The sequence below is a fragment of the Erpetoichthys calabaricus genome, chromosome 4 (assembly GCF_900747795.2).
Source record: "Erpetoichthys calabaricus chromosome 4, fErpCal1.3, whole genome shotgun sequence".
NCBI classification, from domain to species: Eukaryota; Metazoa; Chordata; class Cladistia; order Polypteriformes; family Polypteridae; genus Erpetoichthys; species Erpetoichthys calabaricus.
Genome location: NC_041397.2, coordinates 291,044,417 through 291,058,558, shown reverse-complemented (window position 1 = coordinate 291,058,558; position 14,142 = coordinate 291,044,417). Strand labels below are relative to the sequence as shown.

At 37.2% G+C, this 14,142-nt stretch overlaps 1 protein-coding gene across 6 annotated transcripts in view; it reads left to right on the top strand.

Moving 5' to 3' along the window:
• lims2 (LIM and senescent cell antigen-like domains 2) overlaps nucleotides 1-14,142 on the top strand; it is a 189,006-nt gene that overhangs the window by 165,020 nt on the left and 9,844 nt on the right. For all 6 annotated transcript variants that reach the window (XM_051927236.1, XM_028800907.2, XM_051927235.1 and 3 more), the window contains exons 6-9: nucleotides 5,858-6,008; nucleotides 9,942-10,034; nucleotides 10,745-10,793; nucleotides 11,971-12,046. In XM_051927236.1, coding sequence (XP_051783196.1) covers nucleotides 5,858-6,008; nucleotides 9,942-10,034; nucleotides 10,745-10,793; nucleotides 11,971-12,046 — 369 coding nt within the window. The remainder of the gene's footprint in view (nucleotides 1-5,857; nucleotides 6,009-9,941; nucleotides 10,035-10,744; nucleotides 10,794-11,970; nucleotides 12,047-14,142) is intronic.

The window sequence follows — 14,142 nt, the reverse complement described above, 5'->3', positions numbered from 1 at the left end:
ATCGGACCGACTTTAATGCAGTGCCACCTGAGGGCTTGAAGATCACAGCCATAGAAGGTTGGTTTTCGGTCTTGTCCCTTGTGCACAGAGATTCCCCCTGATTCTCTGAACCTTGTAATGATACTATGTACTGTAAATGATGAAATATCCTAATTCTTTCCAATTGTATGTTGAGGACCATTTTTCTTAAATTGTTGCACTGTTTGCCCACACAGTCTCTCACAGAGAGGTGAGCCCCTCCTGATCTGTACTTCTGAGAGACTCCTCCTCTCTGGGCTGCCATCTTGATACCCATTCATGTCATCATATCACTGACCTGTTGCCAATTAACCTAATTAGTTGTGAGACCTTTTTTTTTTTTTCAGTCTCTTTTTGCACCTATCCCAATTTTTTGACATGTGTTACTGGCATCAAATTCAAAATAAGCATTTATTTTTCATAAAACAATTTACAATCTAAAGCATTTGTCATTAGTCCATATCGCCTGCTGAGATGTAGGTAGAGCTGAGTAAACCTATACATGTGCCAGCATTCGAAACGTCATACTGCAGAAATTACAAACAAGCAGGCCTCATTTTATATGGTGCTTTCATATAGTAAACATTAGGCAACATTTCATTGTGTTGAATTTCATGATACAAAATACTGACGATACAAAATGTGGAGTTGTATATTGTGCAGTATTACCACATGACTGAAGTGAAACGCAAAGGAAAATGAAAATGTCTTTGGTTTAAAGCAGGGGATCTAAAAATCTGATTGAAAAATTAGAACTATAACGTGTTAAACTGACTGTACTTTGACAGAACTGTAATTCACTGTCTGTATAGTGGTGTGAAATTGAGCGTTGTCTGCGCACAACATGGGCATCTCTATAAGTGAAAGTGGACTGTGACTGTAAAGATAGGTGTCACCCACACACTCGTCCTCGTCGAGTTTCGACTTACCCTCAAGGTGTGTTTTCAAATCAAACTCTTCACGAACTTCTCATTGTAATGGAACAGTTCTCATGATCTATGTATATACTCAGACGCTGGGAGCAGCAGGCTGCAGTTACTGCCTCTCTCACGAGCTGCCAATGTGACATAGATACATACAGTATATGACCAATGCTGATTCAGAAACAGGGGTGGATTACAGCAAGGAGGAATAATGCAACAGCGGATCTTGCATGGATCTTAACAGCCATCCTTTATAATACAGACAAGAGAAAGCAGCCAAATGCTTGCTTTTATGGTCAAATCATACGGCCGTCTCCACTATGTCTGCATCCAGCGAGTGTCAGTTTTTCAGTTGCAGTGGATGCTGTCACAGAGGAGAGGTTTCATGCATATTGTTGATATTCAGCAGTACTTGGTATTTTTTAACTGTGTTTTGTTCACAATGCTGTGCGCCTGTACTCATTGAAGAGCACTATACAAAAAAAAAAAAGTTGCAGTTATACATTATTCAAATATGCAGTCCTGGTCCATAGATAAGAGGCCAGTTAGGCATTCAAGCAGGAAATAAAAAGACATCCATTGTTGAAACTCAATTAAAAAAAAAAGATCAATTCAAATTTGGATGATTTCCCACGGCTGTAACTTTATATTATAGGTTTGTTATTGTCACGAGTACAGTAGTGAGAAGTCACACAAAATGACCCCTTTTATTGGCTAACTAAAAAGATTACAATATACAAACCTTCGAGGCAACTCAGGCCTCTTCTTCAGGCCAGATGACTTCTCACTACATCTGTCATGGCTAACACGGTACAACACCCTAGTACTCTTGAGTACAGTGACATTCTTACTGGCATATGCTAACTAACATGCAAAACATTTTATTTTACTGCAGTTCTGATATTTTATGTTCACATTTAAGATTTTTTATTTTAATAAGAAAGAAAAAACTTTACAAAATGTAAATTAAAACTTGTGTGTTTATGTATTGATTTGAATTTATTTTGCAGTGTTTTGATTTATAATGATTAACACTAAACATAACAGTACAATTCTTTTCAGAAAATTTCATATCATGGGAATATTGTATCATGAAGCCTGAATTACCAAATGAATTGCATCATGAGATAAGTGTATTGTCCCATGCCTTAACACTAGAATTACCAGAGCCTACGAAAAAACTTGTATATCCGGCCCACCTTAAATCGCTTCTTAAAACCTTTCTCACCTCTCCGCCAGCATCTTTTGTCATCTAAATGTACTGATAAAGACAAGCTGCCAGCAGCCGGCTATTCCATCCCCCCAACGACTTAGAACGTAAACAGGCTTTTCCCAGCTCTTGCCTTGATTGATTACCTGGGAGTGAAGTGGAGTTTTAGAGTAGAAATAATAAGATTGTTATTTGAAACACACGCATTTCATATGTGTTGCATTTCTACAGTAATCTGTGTAAACACATTGTTAAAACAGAAACGGTTTACAATATTCTAGTAGCAAATGACAAAATGTAGGCATAAACTATATAATGTATGAAGCCTGAAGTCCAAATATCAAAGAAACACTTTCACAAAAGGTACAAAAAAAAAGCCACCGCCAAAAAAACCCGCCTTAGTGTGAGACATTGACATGACTTAACTATCACTGCTTCCGTGGCGTAACAGTATCAGTCACTGACTGGGAATCAGAAGGTCATGAGTTCGATCCTGCACAACTCCCATTTGAGAAGTGTTCTTATTTTCACTATTTTAGAATAAAAAGATACATTTGATTTCAGTCTGTAACAGCCGGTGTAATTTATGATATTTGTAAAGGTTAGCTTTATTTTTTTTAAGTTCACTTTTCATTGTCTCAGTCGCGTTCAGGATCCATCCCTACCGCCCCCCACCTGACACTGCTGTTTTTACATAAAGACGCGCTATAGTTCTGCAGTGTATCACGATACATACGACCGCGTGTTTTTTTCCCCCAGTATTGCCAGTCCCCACGTGTTGCTGTATGCTGTTTCTTTTGTACTCCAGGACATGCAGAGGAAAGCATAGTAAAGAGCAGTAACTTCAGCGCTATATGCAATCATCAGACACTCACCATCTGACACTGCTGTTTTCACATAAAGACGCGCTAAAGCTCTGCAGTGTACTTGTGACTGCATTGTCGTACCAATGCTTGCGAACTGAAGTGTCTGCATGCACTTTTCGTGGCATTATACGTGTATTTTTTGAGCATGCCCATGTAGCTCAAACACAGGAACATATGTTGATGTAAAAGTATAACAAAACAAGTGCGCTTTTATTCAAGACTATAACCGAAGAAAAAAGAAAGCAAGTTACAGTAGGTGGAATGCTAAGAACTGCTGATTTCCATTCTGTGCTATATAACTGTTAACATTTGAATCTGATGATTGCATATAGCGCTGTCTGATTTAGTGTGCGCAAGAACATGCAGGTGGCCAGTTGCTGAGTGCTACAACGCACATTTTAAAAAAAGAAATTTTGAAGAAACGTTTTGAAGAAATCATTTTATGACGCGAATAGTACCAATCAGAAAACATCGTCGAAGTAATGCAATATTATTTGAAAACGAACAGCGTCAGGTTGGGTGTGAAGTTATACTGGTGCTGTTTGAGTCAGATCAGAAGCTGAATAAGCTGAAAAAGCTCCTGTTCTGACTCTAAGTAAAAAAGCATGAATTAATCAACAGAAATAACTGCGATTGACATTTTAAAGTTAACGATTTACAGTGCATACCAATTTATAAATTCAATGTCCATTTGAGGAAAAAAAAAACACTTTCTTCAAAGCTGGGAATCGAACTCGCGTCTCTGTGGCACAGTAAGGCAGTGGTGCTCCAAGTCAGCAAACCGTCCTTATAACTTATTTTTTCAAGATCCATAACACACAGACAGACAGAGCACTGCGTAATACAGAGACAGACAGGCAGAGATATACAAATAAACAGGGAAGGCACATGTACTGAAAGAAAAAAAAAATCAACATGTGCGTTGTTTCTGCAGCACTGAATAAGCTCACCCGCTCTAACATCACCCCCCCCATCTGACTCTCTAAGTAACAGCGCAAGTACAGACACAAATCAAGTGCATGTGTGTACTGTATAATATTAACAAAAAGAGCAGCTTACTACTGAAAACGGCAAATATAGGAGTGAGTGGGGATCGAACCAGGACTCTTGATTACACTTGGTTTGCGTCTGTACTTGCGCTGTTACTTAGAGAGCCAGATCGGGAGAGGGGTGACGTTAGAGCGAGTGAGCTCATTCAGTGTTACAGAAACAACGCACATGTTGATCTTTTTTTTCTTTCAGTACATGTGGCTTCCCTGTTTATTTAAATATCTCTGCCTGTATGTCTCTGTATTACGCAGTGCTCTGTCTGTCTGTGTGTTATGGATCTTGAAAAAAATAAGTTATAAGGACAGTTGTTCATGTTAATTGCAGTCTCAATTGTTAAAAAAATATTTTAAAAGGAGCATCCCACATGAAAATATAACGATCTCATTAACTGACAGTGCATACCAATTTATAAATTTTATGTCCGTTTGAGGTTAAAAAGAAAAAAAAGAAGCAACACTTTATCCCCAGCGGGGAATTGAAGTCATGTTTGTGAGGCAGAGAAAAGCTACTCGGTCCGAGAGGCAAATCTTAGCGCGTTACGCCACAGAAACTGTTATATGGTGTGTGAAGCTTTTGTGGAAGTGTTTATTTGATCTTAGGAACTCGGGCTTTACACATTCTATATTTTGTAACATTTATTACTAAAATATGAAAAAGTTTCTGTTTTAGCAATGTGTTTACACAGATTACTGTAGAAACGGAACACGCATGAAATGCATGTATTCCAAATAGCGATCTATTATTTCTATTCTAAAACTCCAGCAGTTCAGTCACTCCCAGATAATCAAACAAGCCATGAGCTGGGAAAACTTAGTGAACGTTCTGCGACGGTGGGGGATGGAATAGCCGGCTGCTCGCTGCTCCTCTTAATCGGCACATTTAGAAGACAAAAGAGAGGTGAGAACGGTTTTAAGGTGGGCCGGATCTACGAGTTTTTTCGTAGACTCTGGTAATTATAGTGTTAAAGTTGGACACATTATTAACTTTTTAAAATTGGTTGTATAAATGACATTACAATGCAGGACTTCCCACAAAGCGATCAGACACAAAATACTATGAAGACTAAACTATAAACTGTGTAAAATACAATCTAATTGGTACATTTCCAAGAAAGACTTAAGATGCATTTGATCACACTTTGATATCAGCAACAATAAATTAATGATAATTCTTTAACAAACCTAATTAAAAAATGCCACATTTTGAACAGGGTTAGTTGTCTTGTCGCTCAGACATCTAAACGTGTCTGTTACTGTACATGACATGTTGAACTGTTGTGTTTTAAATGTGCACAACTATTAAAGCGGCACACGCCTCATCTTAATGTCTTAAGGGCTGTAAACAACATTTATTTAACATTTACGGAACATTATACCATATTATACAATGCACATTTACAATGTTGAATAATTAATAGACCACATTTATGATTTGAAAATTAACGTATATTGCATATTATAAATTTAAAAAAACTGTGTTAGAAATAATATGTTTTGTGTAAAAAAGATCATGATCTTAAAGTAAAAGGCTAATGAAAAGTTTCTGATCAATTATCAAAAAACAAAATTAATAATACCTTGTGAACTATCAAATCAAAGTACATAATAGTGTTAGTTGTGTCATACAAATATTTCTTTTGATGATGTCTGGTTTTATTTTTTCTTTATGTGGACACATTTGGGATACATGTGTCATTTTGATTTTAGTAAAAGTATTTCTAAATTAGTTCATGCCCTTGTGTGTAACTGATGAGTGTCCTGATTCTTATTGTTCCAACTTGATTTTTACAGCAAGGAGTTGACTGCAGATGCCCGGGAGCTTAAAGGTGAACTGTACTGCCTGCCTTGCCATGACAAGATGGGGGTTCCTATCTGTGGCGCATGCCGTAGGCCTATCGAGGGACGTGTGGTTAATGCCATGGGCAAGCAATGGCACGTGGAGGTACGTTACAATGATTTCACTTGCCTGTATGAGTCAGTTCTGTTAAAGACATATAACATAGTATAGTATGGACAAAAGGAAACCACTGCCCAGTTTTAATGTATGGACGAAGACAAAGTGTGAAAATAGGGTTTTAGATTTCTCAGCCACTGGAAAGCGTCTCACCAAAGTCACTTACTTACTGAAGCTATGGACTGTACCCACAAGTGAAAGGGACAGATATTGCCTCCATTCTTCAGAACTTTCCATGACCACTTCCATCTAAGTCTTCCTTACCCTCATACCCTGCACTTCTTTGTTTAGAAATTCTCTGCCATGTGACCAATACCCACAAACAGTGTCATTCTGCTTCTGTTTGCCCCGTGATTGAACTCCCTTCACACAGTCTCTCTTCTTCATATCCCCCTATTTTGTTCATTTTCGTCATAATCCTTTCTAACTTTGCTTTACATTCAGTCTTCATTTTCTGTGTGTCATCCCCAAGGCCACTTAAAGCTCCTCACACATCACCACACGTGAGGTTCCTTTGTAAGTCGTATATTGATCTTGTTTATGATTTGTATCAACAACAAAGAGAGGTAGATATCTATTAGAGAAGCATTCAAACATTTTAATTAGACAGCATGGGAAGAACACTGAAGAAAAGTGTATCAGAAAGACCAATGCCACTAAATTAAAATTTAACCAAAATTATAAAAGACTGAAAATTACTACAAAGTAGTACAAAAGCAAAATTATTATCTTAGGCTTATGACATTCTTGAATTTACAGAGGGTTGGACTGACAGTGGTGGAGAGGTGGGAGCATATCACCATATGTCAAAAATACTATTGAGGCTCAAAAGATCAACACACAAGTTTGTGAATACAGAGTCCAGGAATTCCAGATCACATATTTGCTCCTGGCCTTCAGATTGTGATATTTTAAATACAGTTTTATCATAATGTTAAATGAAATAAGATATATACTTTTAAAGTCGTGATAATGGGTGCTTTGAACTTTCCATAAATTGGGAAACAAACGCCTACTGAATGTGTCATTCTTTCCTTACAACAGCGGCTTACAATTCAGACTGACTTTTATCTACTAAAAATTTGAAACAATTGTTACTTAAATCATCACATTATGGAGAGATGCCAAATAAGATTTTAGCATAGCACTCATGTAAGAGGGAGTTTTTAATCTTAATAGCCAAATAAGCAGTGCTGATCAGTTAAGTACACAAAGCCGCATCATACAAGGCTAATATATATAGTGGCACTGTTTTCCCCCACAAGAAATAATGTACAAGTTGTTGAAGTGAGCCAGGCATCAGTACCTCCCCAAAGTATGTTATTCACCCTAAAATAAAAAAAATAATACAGTGCAGTACACAAGGAAATTAATACATTAAAAAAAATAATGTACTATAATTAATGACACTTAATTAATCAAAGTTCCTTACTTCAAGAAGACAGAGATGTGCTTATTGTGGCTGAAAGTTTGAAGATGGTATGCATTTGAATCAGAGGAGGAGTGACAAACAGAATAATCAGAATCTCCATTATCTCCTCCTGCAAAAAACTCCAATTGCTTCATAGTGAACTGAAGCAGAGCCTGATGAAGTGGGCAGCTGTGAGTAAACCTGCACTGTCCGATGTGTGCAGATTGTCATAGTTAAGTTTGGTAACTTTACAGTATAACACTGTGCAATCCCATTGACATCTTTCCTTTTTTTATTGCTAACATTCAACATTCACAACAAAAAAAATCTGTTCATCTGCAAGACATTTCCGTCATCTTTTGTGGGCAGACATGTATTTCCAGGAGAAGAAAGTTCTATAAAGAGACACTGTCTCAAATAATCAGCACTATACAGGCCAAAGAGCTTATAGCGGGGTGTCTTACAGTGAGGACCTCATATACACGCAAAGTGAAATAAATAAATTATGCAGTATTATACTCGTCAGAATGCATGACTAATAAGGCTATAATAACGGTTCCCACGGCACACCAGGAATTCTCCAACACCAAGTTACAAGTGCATGGAATCGGCCAATAACACTGTTTGAGTTGAGTTTTATACTGAATATTTGGATGAAAACTGTCTCTGCTAACACAAATGATATTTCAAGAAGGCCTGATACCAAATACATTGTGGTATGATTCTGTATTGCTTTTTATAAAAAAAAAATGAATAATATCTCTTAAACTAAAAATAAAAAAATCACTTTATTTACCGCATAGTAGAAAAAGTAATTCCTTCCACTGTTTCTTGTGAACCTATGAACTTGAACTTTATTGCCAAGCAACATAGTTGCTAGAAATTTACAGCAGAATTAAACAACACAATGCAAGACACATGACACCATCGCAACATCAGGTGTTGTAGTAGTTTCACTGGTCCGCTTTATTAAGAGCAGTCACAATCTTCGCTCTCTGTTTCATTAAATAAACTTCTCACCAGAGTCAAACAACCAGAAGTGTTATTTCTGAAGGATGAAAAGGGACTTTTTATTTGCCCCCCTAATACTTAAGTGAAAATATGATAATATTGTGATTTTTTTATGTTATATATTATACTAGTCATTGAATCTGTCAGAAATAGGTAATAGAATAATTTTTTTTAAATTTGCGCTCTCTTGTCCCACGTGTACCTTCAGCACCTTTCTTCAGTCCCCACGTGCGTGAACGTCTCTTTACTTGCTCTTTCTTGCCTCCTGTCTGGTTTAATACTTTCTGTCTTTCAAGGAGACTCGCTTAGCGTGCCCCATACGCCTTTACTCCTCTCCCCTTCACACTCGTACTTCCTTTTTCATTACATCACCAAAGCCAAACTGACTAATCACACCAAAGCTAAAGTGACCAATCAAATTTCTCAGAGGGAGTGAACACACAGGCTTTAGTGTTTTATTGTATAGTAGACAAATATGTATTATGAGTCAGTTCAGCAAGGTATTGCTTATTCCTTTTTTCATTTGGCTTAACCTAAAGCTACAAGCATAGCTCTATAAGCAAAAAACATCATTCTGTTGCACCTATTTAGAGAAACCTTTGACCCCATGTATACCACTTATTTTTTTAATATGCAATATTATTAATTGAGCTTAGTAAAATTATACACTGTGTTGTCTATTGACATTTTGTATTGCAAGTTTCTATTAAATACATTGTTTTTTGAATTCCAGTAGATGGCACACACTATAGATTTTTTGTACTTCTGTATGTAATACATACCTATGTGTTGTGCAAAAATTTTAAAAAAATTTGATTTAAACTTTATCTCCTCTAGCATTGTCCAGCTTTGGCTGAAGAATCATAGCCAGGATAAAACTCCAGGCCTGAAGCCGCAGGTCATGTAAATTATGTACACTAAGGTGTTTTTGCATAGTTGTAGTACAAGGCAAACTAAGCTTTGTCAGGAGATTTGGAGGAAGCACACAAGGAAAGGTTCTTCAGATGTTGGTTTCCTTTTTTATGATATTGTTACATTTATTCAGGGTTATTCCATAATTCATTTTGGAGTGTTTCGTTGTATGTTGTGTTTTGTCAGTCATTTCCTTTTTACATGTCAGTCACTTCTGGTTTTCTTATTGTTTCTGTTAGGCACACCACTGACAAAGGGGGCTCCTCACTATTGTTCCTCACTATTTTCAATCAACATTTTCACCCCAGGAGTAATCAACTAGGGGGCTCAGACACAGTCCGTTATTTTAGGATATGTGTTTGTGGTTGTCTAGTAATACTATTTAGAGTGTTTTAAAGCTGACGTCCTGCCCGCACTATATTAACTAGCTTGTACCTGAGATCCCTAATGGGCCTCCCTGGCATAAAATATTATTATATTGCTCAGCTTTTCAGAAACAGGGATTGTTACAAATATCTTTTGTACTGATTTTTGCAAGCATAATTGTATGACATGAAAAAACTAAAACTGCTGACTTTGTTCTGCAGCACTTTGTATGCGCGAAGTGTGAGAAGCCATTCCTGGGCCACCGGCATTATGAGAGAAAGGGCCTGGCTTATTGTGAGACTCACTACAATCAGGTGAGTGACGGCGTTTCAGTGCTGTAGATGACAATTCTCCTTACGTATACCAAACACTGATGCAAGTGTTTCATTTCATAACTTGTAATGGTTTAGCTGAAATTTGAATGTACCTTTTGTTGTGTATTCACATTGCAGCAGGAAAATGTTTATTTTTACAAAAAGACCTTTCTAGAAATTAAACTGTACAGTATACAGTTAAACCTTATAACTCTTTATTGATTGTTGATGGGCTTATTATTTCTCCTGTGAGTCGGTATCCTTGTTTTTTTTATCTTTCTTCTGATATATGCATCTGAATTTCCCCTTGGGATTAATAAAGCTTTTCTAATCTAAAACTCCATATCAATTTAGTAATAAGACATGACTAACTCTATTTATACACTATGACATTCTATAGATTGATTCCTAGATGTACACATTATTTTGTTCTGCTAATCTGTCAAATGCACAATAGTTTAAACATGGGCATCAGGATCACTGCAGTGTGGCAGATACTTGCATCAGTTTGCTTGTGTCAGGATGTTTTAGATGATATACATCATTCCTCTTAATGACTTTCATGTGATAAATAAAAATAATGTTTAAGCAGCAGCATTCATTTACCTCCCATTCAGCTTTAATGTTGAAAAGTGTGAATGTTAGTTTCACAGTGGATTTCAAATATCCTTAACAGTCATTTCTATTTTCTGTCTTCTAAATCCCAACAGCTCTTTGGAGATGTGTGCTACCACTGTAACCGGGTGATTGAAGGAGATGGTAATTTCTTTTTCTTTTTTTGTATCTCAAAGAGAAAATTATTGTAAATGTAAAAATGTTTTATAAAAGACATTTTATGATCAACTACTTGTTAATGTAAAAAAAAAAAATCAGTCTTGACAAGGTCTATGCATCCCAAAGATTCACTCTAATAAATTTACAATGTCAAACATTATAATAATTAAGTACACATTTACATCATGTGTGAAAAAATGTTATATTAAGAACCTTAATGAGTATATAAATCTATCCATCTTTTTTTTATTTTTATACCCACTTATCCTGAGCAAGGTAACGTGGTAGCTGTAGCCTATCCCAGCATGCATTGGGCACAAGATCCCTAAACTGGGCACCAGGGTGAACAAACACACACACACACTCGCACACACATCAGGGCCAGTTCAGCATCACCAATCCACCTAACCTACATGACTTTGGACTACAGGAGAAAAAAGTATAAAAATGGAACTTCAGTTAAAAGTATGTTTCCCCATCACTACAACTTAAATGACAATTGAAGTAAATGACCAGTTTGGGTACAGTGTGTTTTGTAGTGGGAACAACCCCTAAGCACTTTATAAATGAAACAGTAGATGGTACTTCATTTCTCCCGAGGTAATTGCCATTGAAAGTGAGTGAGACAGTACAGTGAGCGTCAAGAGTGGTTCAGTAACACTCTTTGGTGTAAGAACAGTAATTTTGGTATTGTTCTAATAATTTGAATTCTGCTGCTATGCTACTGGCACGTCTGTCATTCTGACACTCTATGGCACTTGGAAATAGCTGAGCTTTACTCTTTGGCACCACCTAGTGGTGGTGAGTTTTAGAAGTGCCTAGTCGGCCATGTTTTTAAACCCTGTGTAAGTGGTCTTTTTTCTACAGCTGAACTATCTCCTCACACTATTAGTTTAATGTCATTAATAAAACTGGCAGCATTGTTTGTACAGTCCGGTTTATAACCAGACTGAGTCTTTCACAGGAGCAAACTGGTGCACACAACAGAGCTGCTATAAAGAATTAAATTATAAGCAGTGGATTATTTATTAAAATAAAAATGTGTATAACATAAGTCTGTGTATTGCACAGATGGGTCGGCAACTTGTTAACTTCTATGTGTTCATACTGTTTATGGTGGTGATGTTGCTAAGACTCTTTTGTTTTTTTCCCCCCCACACAGTTGTTTCTGCTTTGAACAAGGCGTGGTGTGTCAACTGCTTTGCGTGCTCGACATGCAATACCAAGCTCACCCTCAAGTAAGTCCACACAATGCCTATTGTTTAATTCATGAAGTGAGACAGCCACCAAAGTGCCCTAAAGTCAATAAACTGATTCATTACAGCTGGCACAAGATGTTCGATCTTCAGGAACATTGTTCATTCATTTGTTAACCATGTTATCGCTAAAATGTCCCAGTTTAAATTTTTTAATTAAGAAAAGGTACAACCAGGATGACATATTCTGTAAAGGTCATTAGCATCAATGGAACATGGTAAAGGTGCTATATATTAAGTATTATTATTATTATTAACAGTCAGGTTATGGGTAAAAAATGTTTGCACCTTTAAGGTTTTAAAAAAAAAAAAAAGTCCTGAGGTATGCTAATTTACTGTACGTTGGTGCAGCTACATAATGAAATCCAGTAATAAAAAGTCAAAAATGACATGAGCTGCATCTCATATCCTTTTGAGGCCATTTTAAATTATGGACACAAGTTATAGATGCGATGACAGCATTTTTTTCTCAGCTTGTCACTGTCATCTCATGATAATGTCGCATTTTACTGAGGGCCATCCCGGAAACAGCCAGACTTTAGTGCAGAAAGTTCTGGTTGACGTGGTTAGACTGAGGCATTTCTTGAAAGTGTACCTCATGGGAGCTAGAAAAGGCTTTTATTTTGTAGATTTACAAGTCTGTACGTTTCCATTTCAGTTAACTTTGATGACATTGTATGAAACACAGTTTCACAGCTAGTGCTCCATGAATGCCAATTTCAAGGTTTACAGCCTTAAGATGAATGTCCTTCCACCCGAAACCTTAGATATAACCACATGAAGTCAACGAACAATCAGCTGTGTTCAACTCCAGCTGCCATAATTGCTTGCTACCATCAAGCAGTGCACCAGGGTACCCATTACGATAATCACCTTCTGTAGCAATGTCATACTTGTGGGGCTTAGAGGTTTCACCGTATTGTGTCTACAGTTAGTCTGCTGAATGAGCACAAGAATTGCAGTGCACGTTGATAATCCTCCGTGCACACTTCTAAATATAAAAGAAGCCTACATTTATATTTATCCTACTTTTATTTTCACACTACCCAGTCCACACCTTAGTGTAATTGGCCAGAAAGCATGTCAACCTGCAGCTGAGTTGTATCCGGCTGAATGGTACAAATACAGGTGCACTTGACAGTGGAAACGAAGCCAAAGAGGCAGGCAGTTTATGTCATCACCTAGGAAATGATATTACCAACTGCAGTGAAAAATAAACGCCCTCAACATCCACCCGATCTAAATCTGTGTGAATGGTGTAGGTATGGCATGACAGGATATTAGAAAAGCATTTTAAAGGTGTTTTGTCACCCGCGTGGGTGTCAAACAGATTTGACGCCTTTCTCTAGTGACACCTATCTGCTCCCACCTGTCACTATTCTCCTGTCTATTGTGAGATCACAACCTGAGGTTATCCTTCCACTGCTGACTTGCAGGGCGGGTTACCTGCTGATAGTGATTGTTCCACACTGTAGAGAACAGAAATGTTTACTGATTGTTTCTTTCGGGCCAAAACTTAACCTTCAGGATACAAGCTCATGCAGCTTACTTCTGTATCCCTAAGGTCTCATAAGTATCAATGTGGAAACGTCACTGTATACCTGTAGTAGACCGTTGTGTTGTTCCAAGGAAGGCAGGGCACCTGTCATCTCCTTAACTCATTTTACCAATAGCCACACCATTCTTTTAGCAAGATCTTGCACTTCGTCCATAAACAGCTGGACTTTGTGATTTCCCATCATTTAGATATGCAGATGACATCTAGGACTTTGTGTATGCTTTTATTTGTTCATTTCTGCAAGTTTGTTTTGTTTCCTCCACTTGTCTGTCTCCTTATGAGGTTTATTTATTTGCTCCGTACCTTAAAATGACAGTCGTTCTTTTACAAATGGCATTCATGAGCAATGTCACAGGAATGAACCTATCCCGACCCAACCCAAAATAATAAAAATGTAGTGTAGGCTGTGAACTGAATTTAAAAGGTTATATCAGGCCACAGTATATAGATAGATGCATAGATGGATAGATTGTTTGATCCATGGGGACAATTACCTTTTGGAGAAGCTCAATAAGTATAG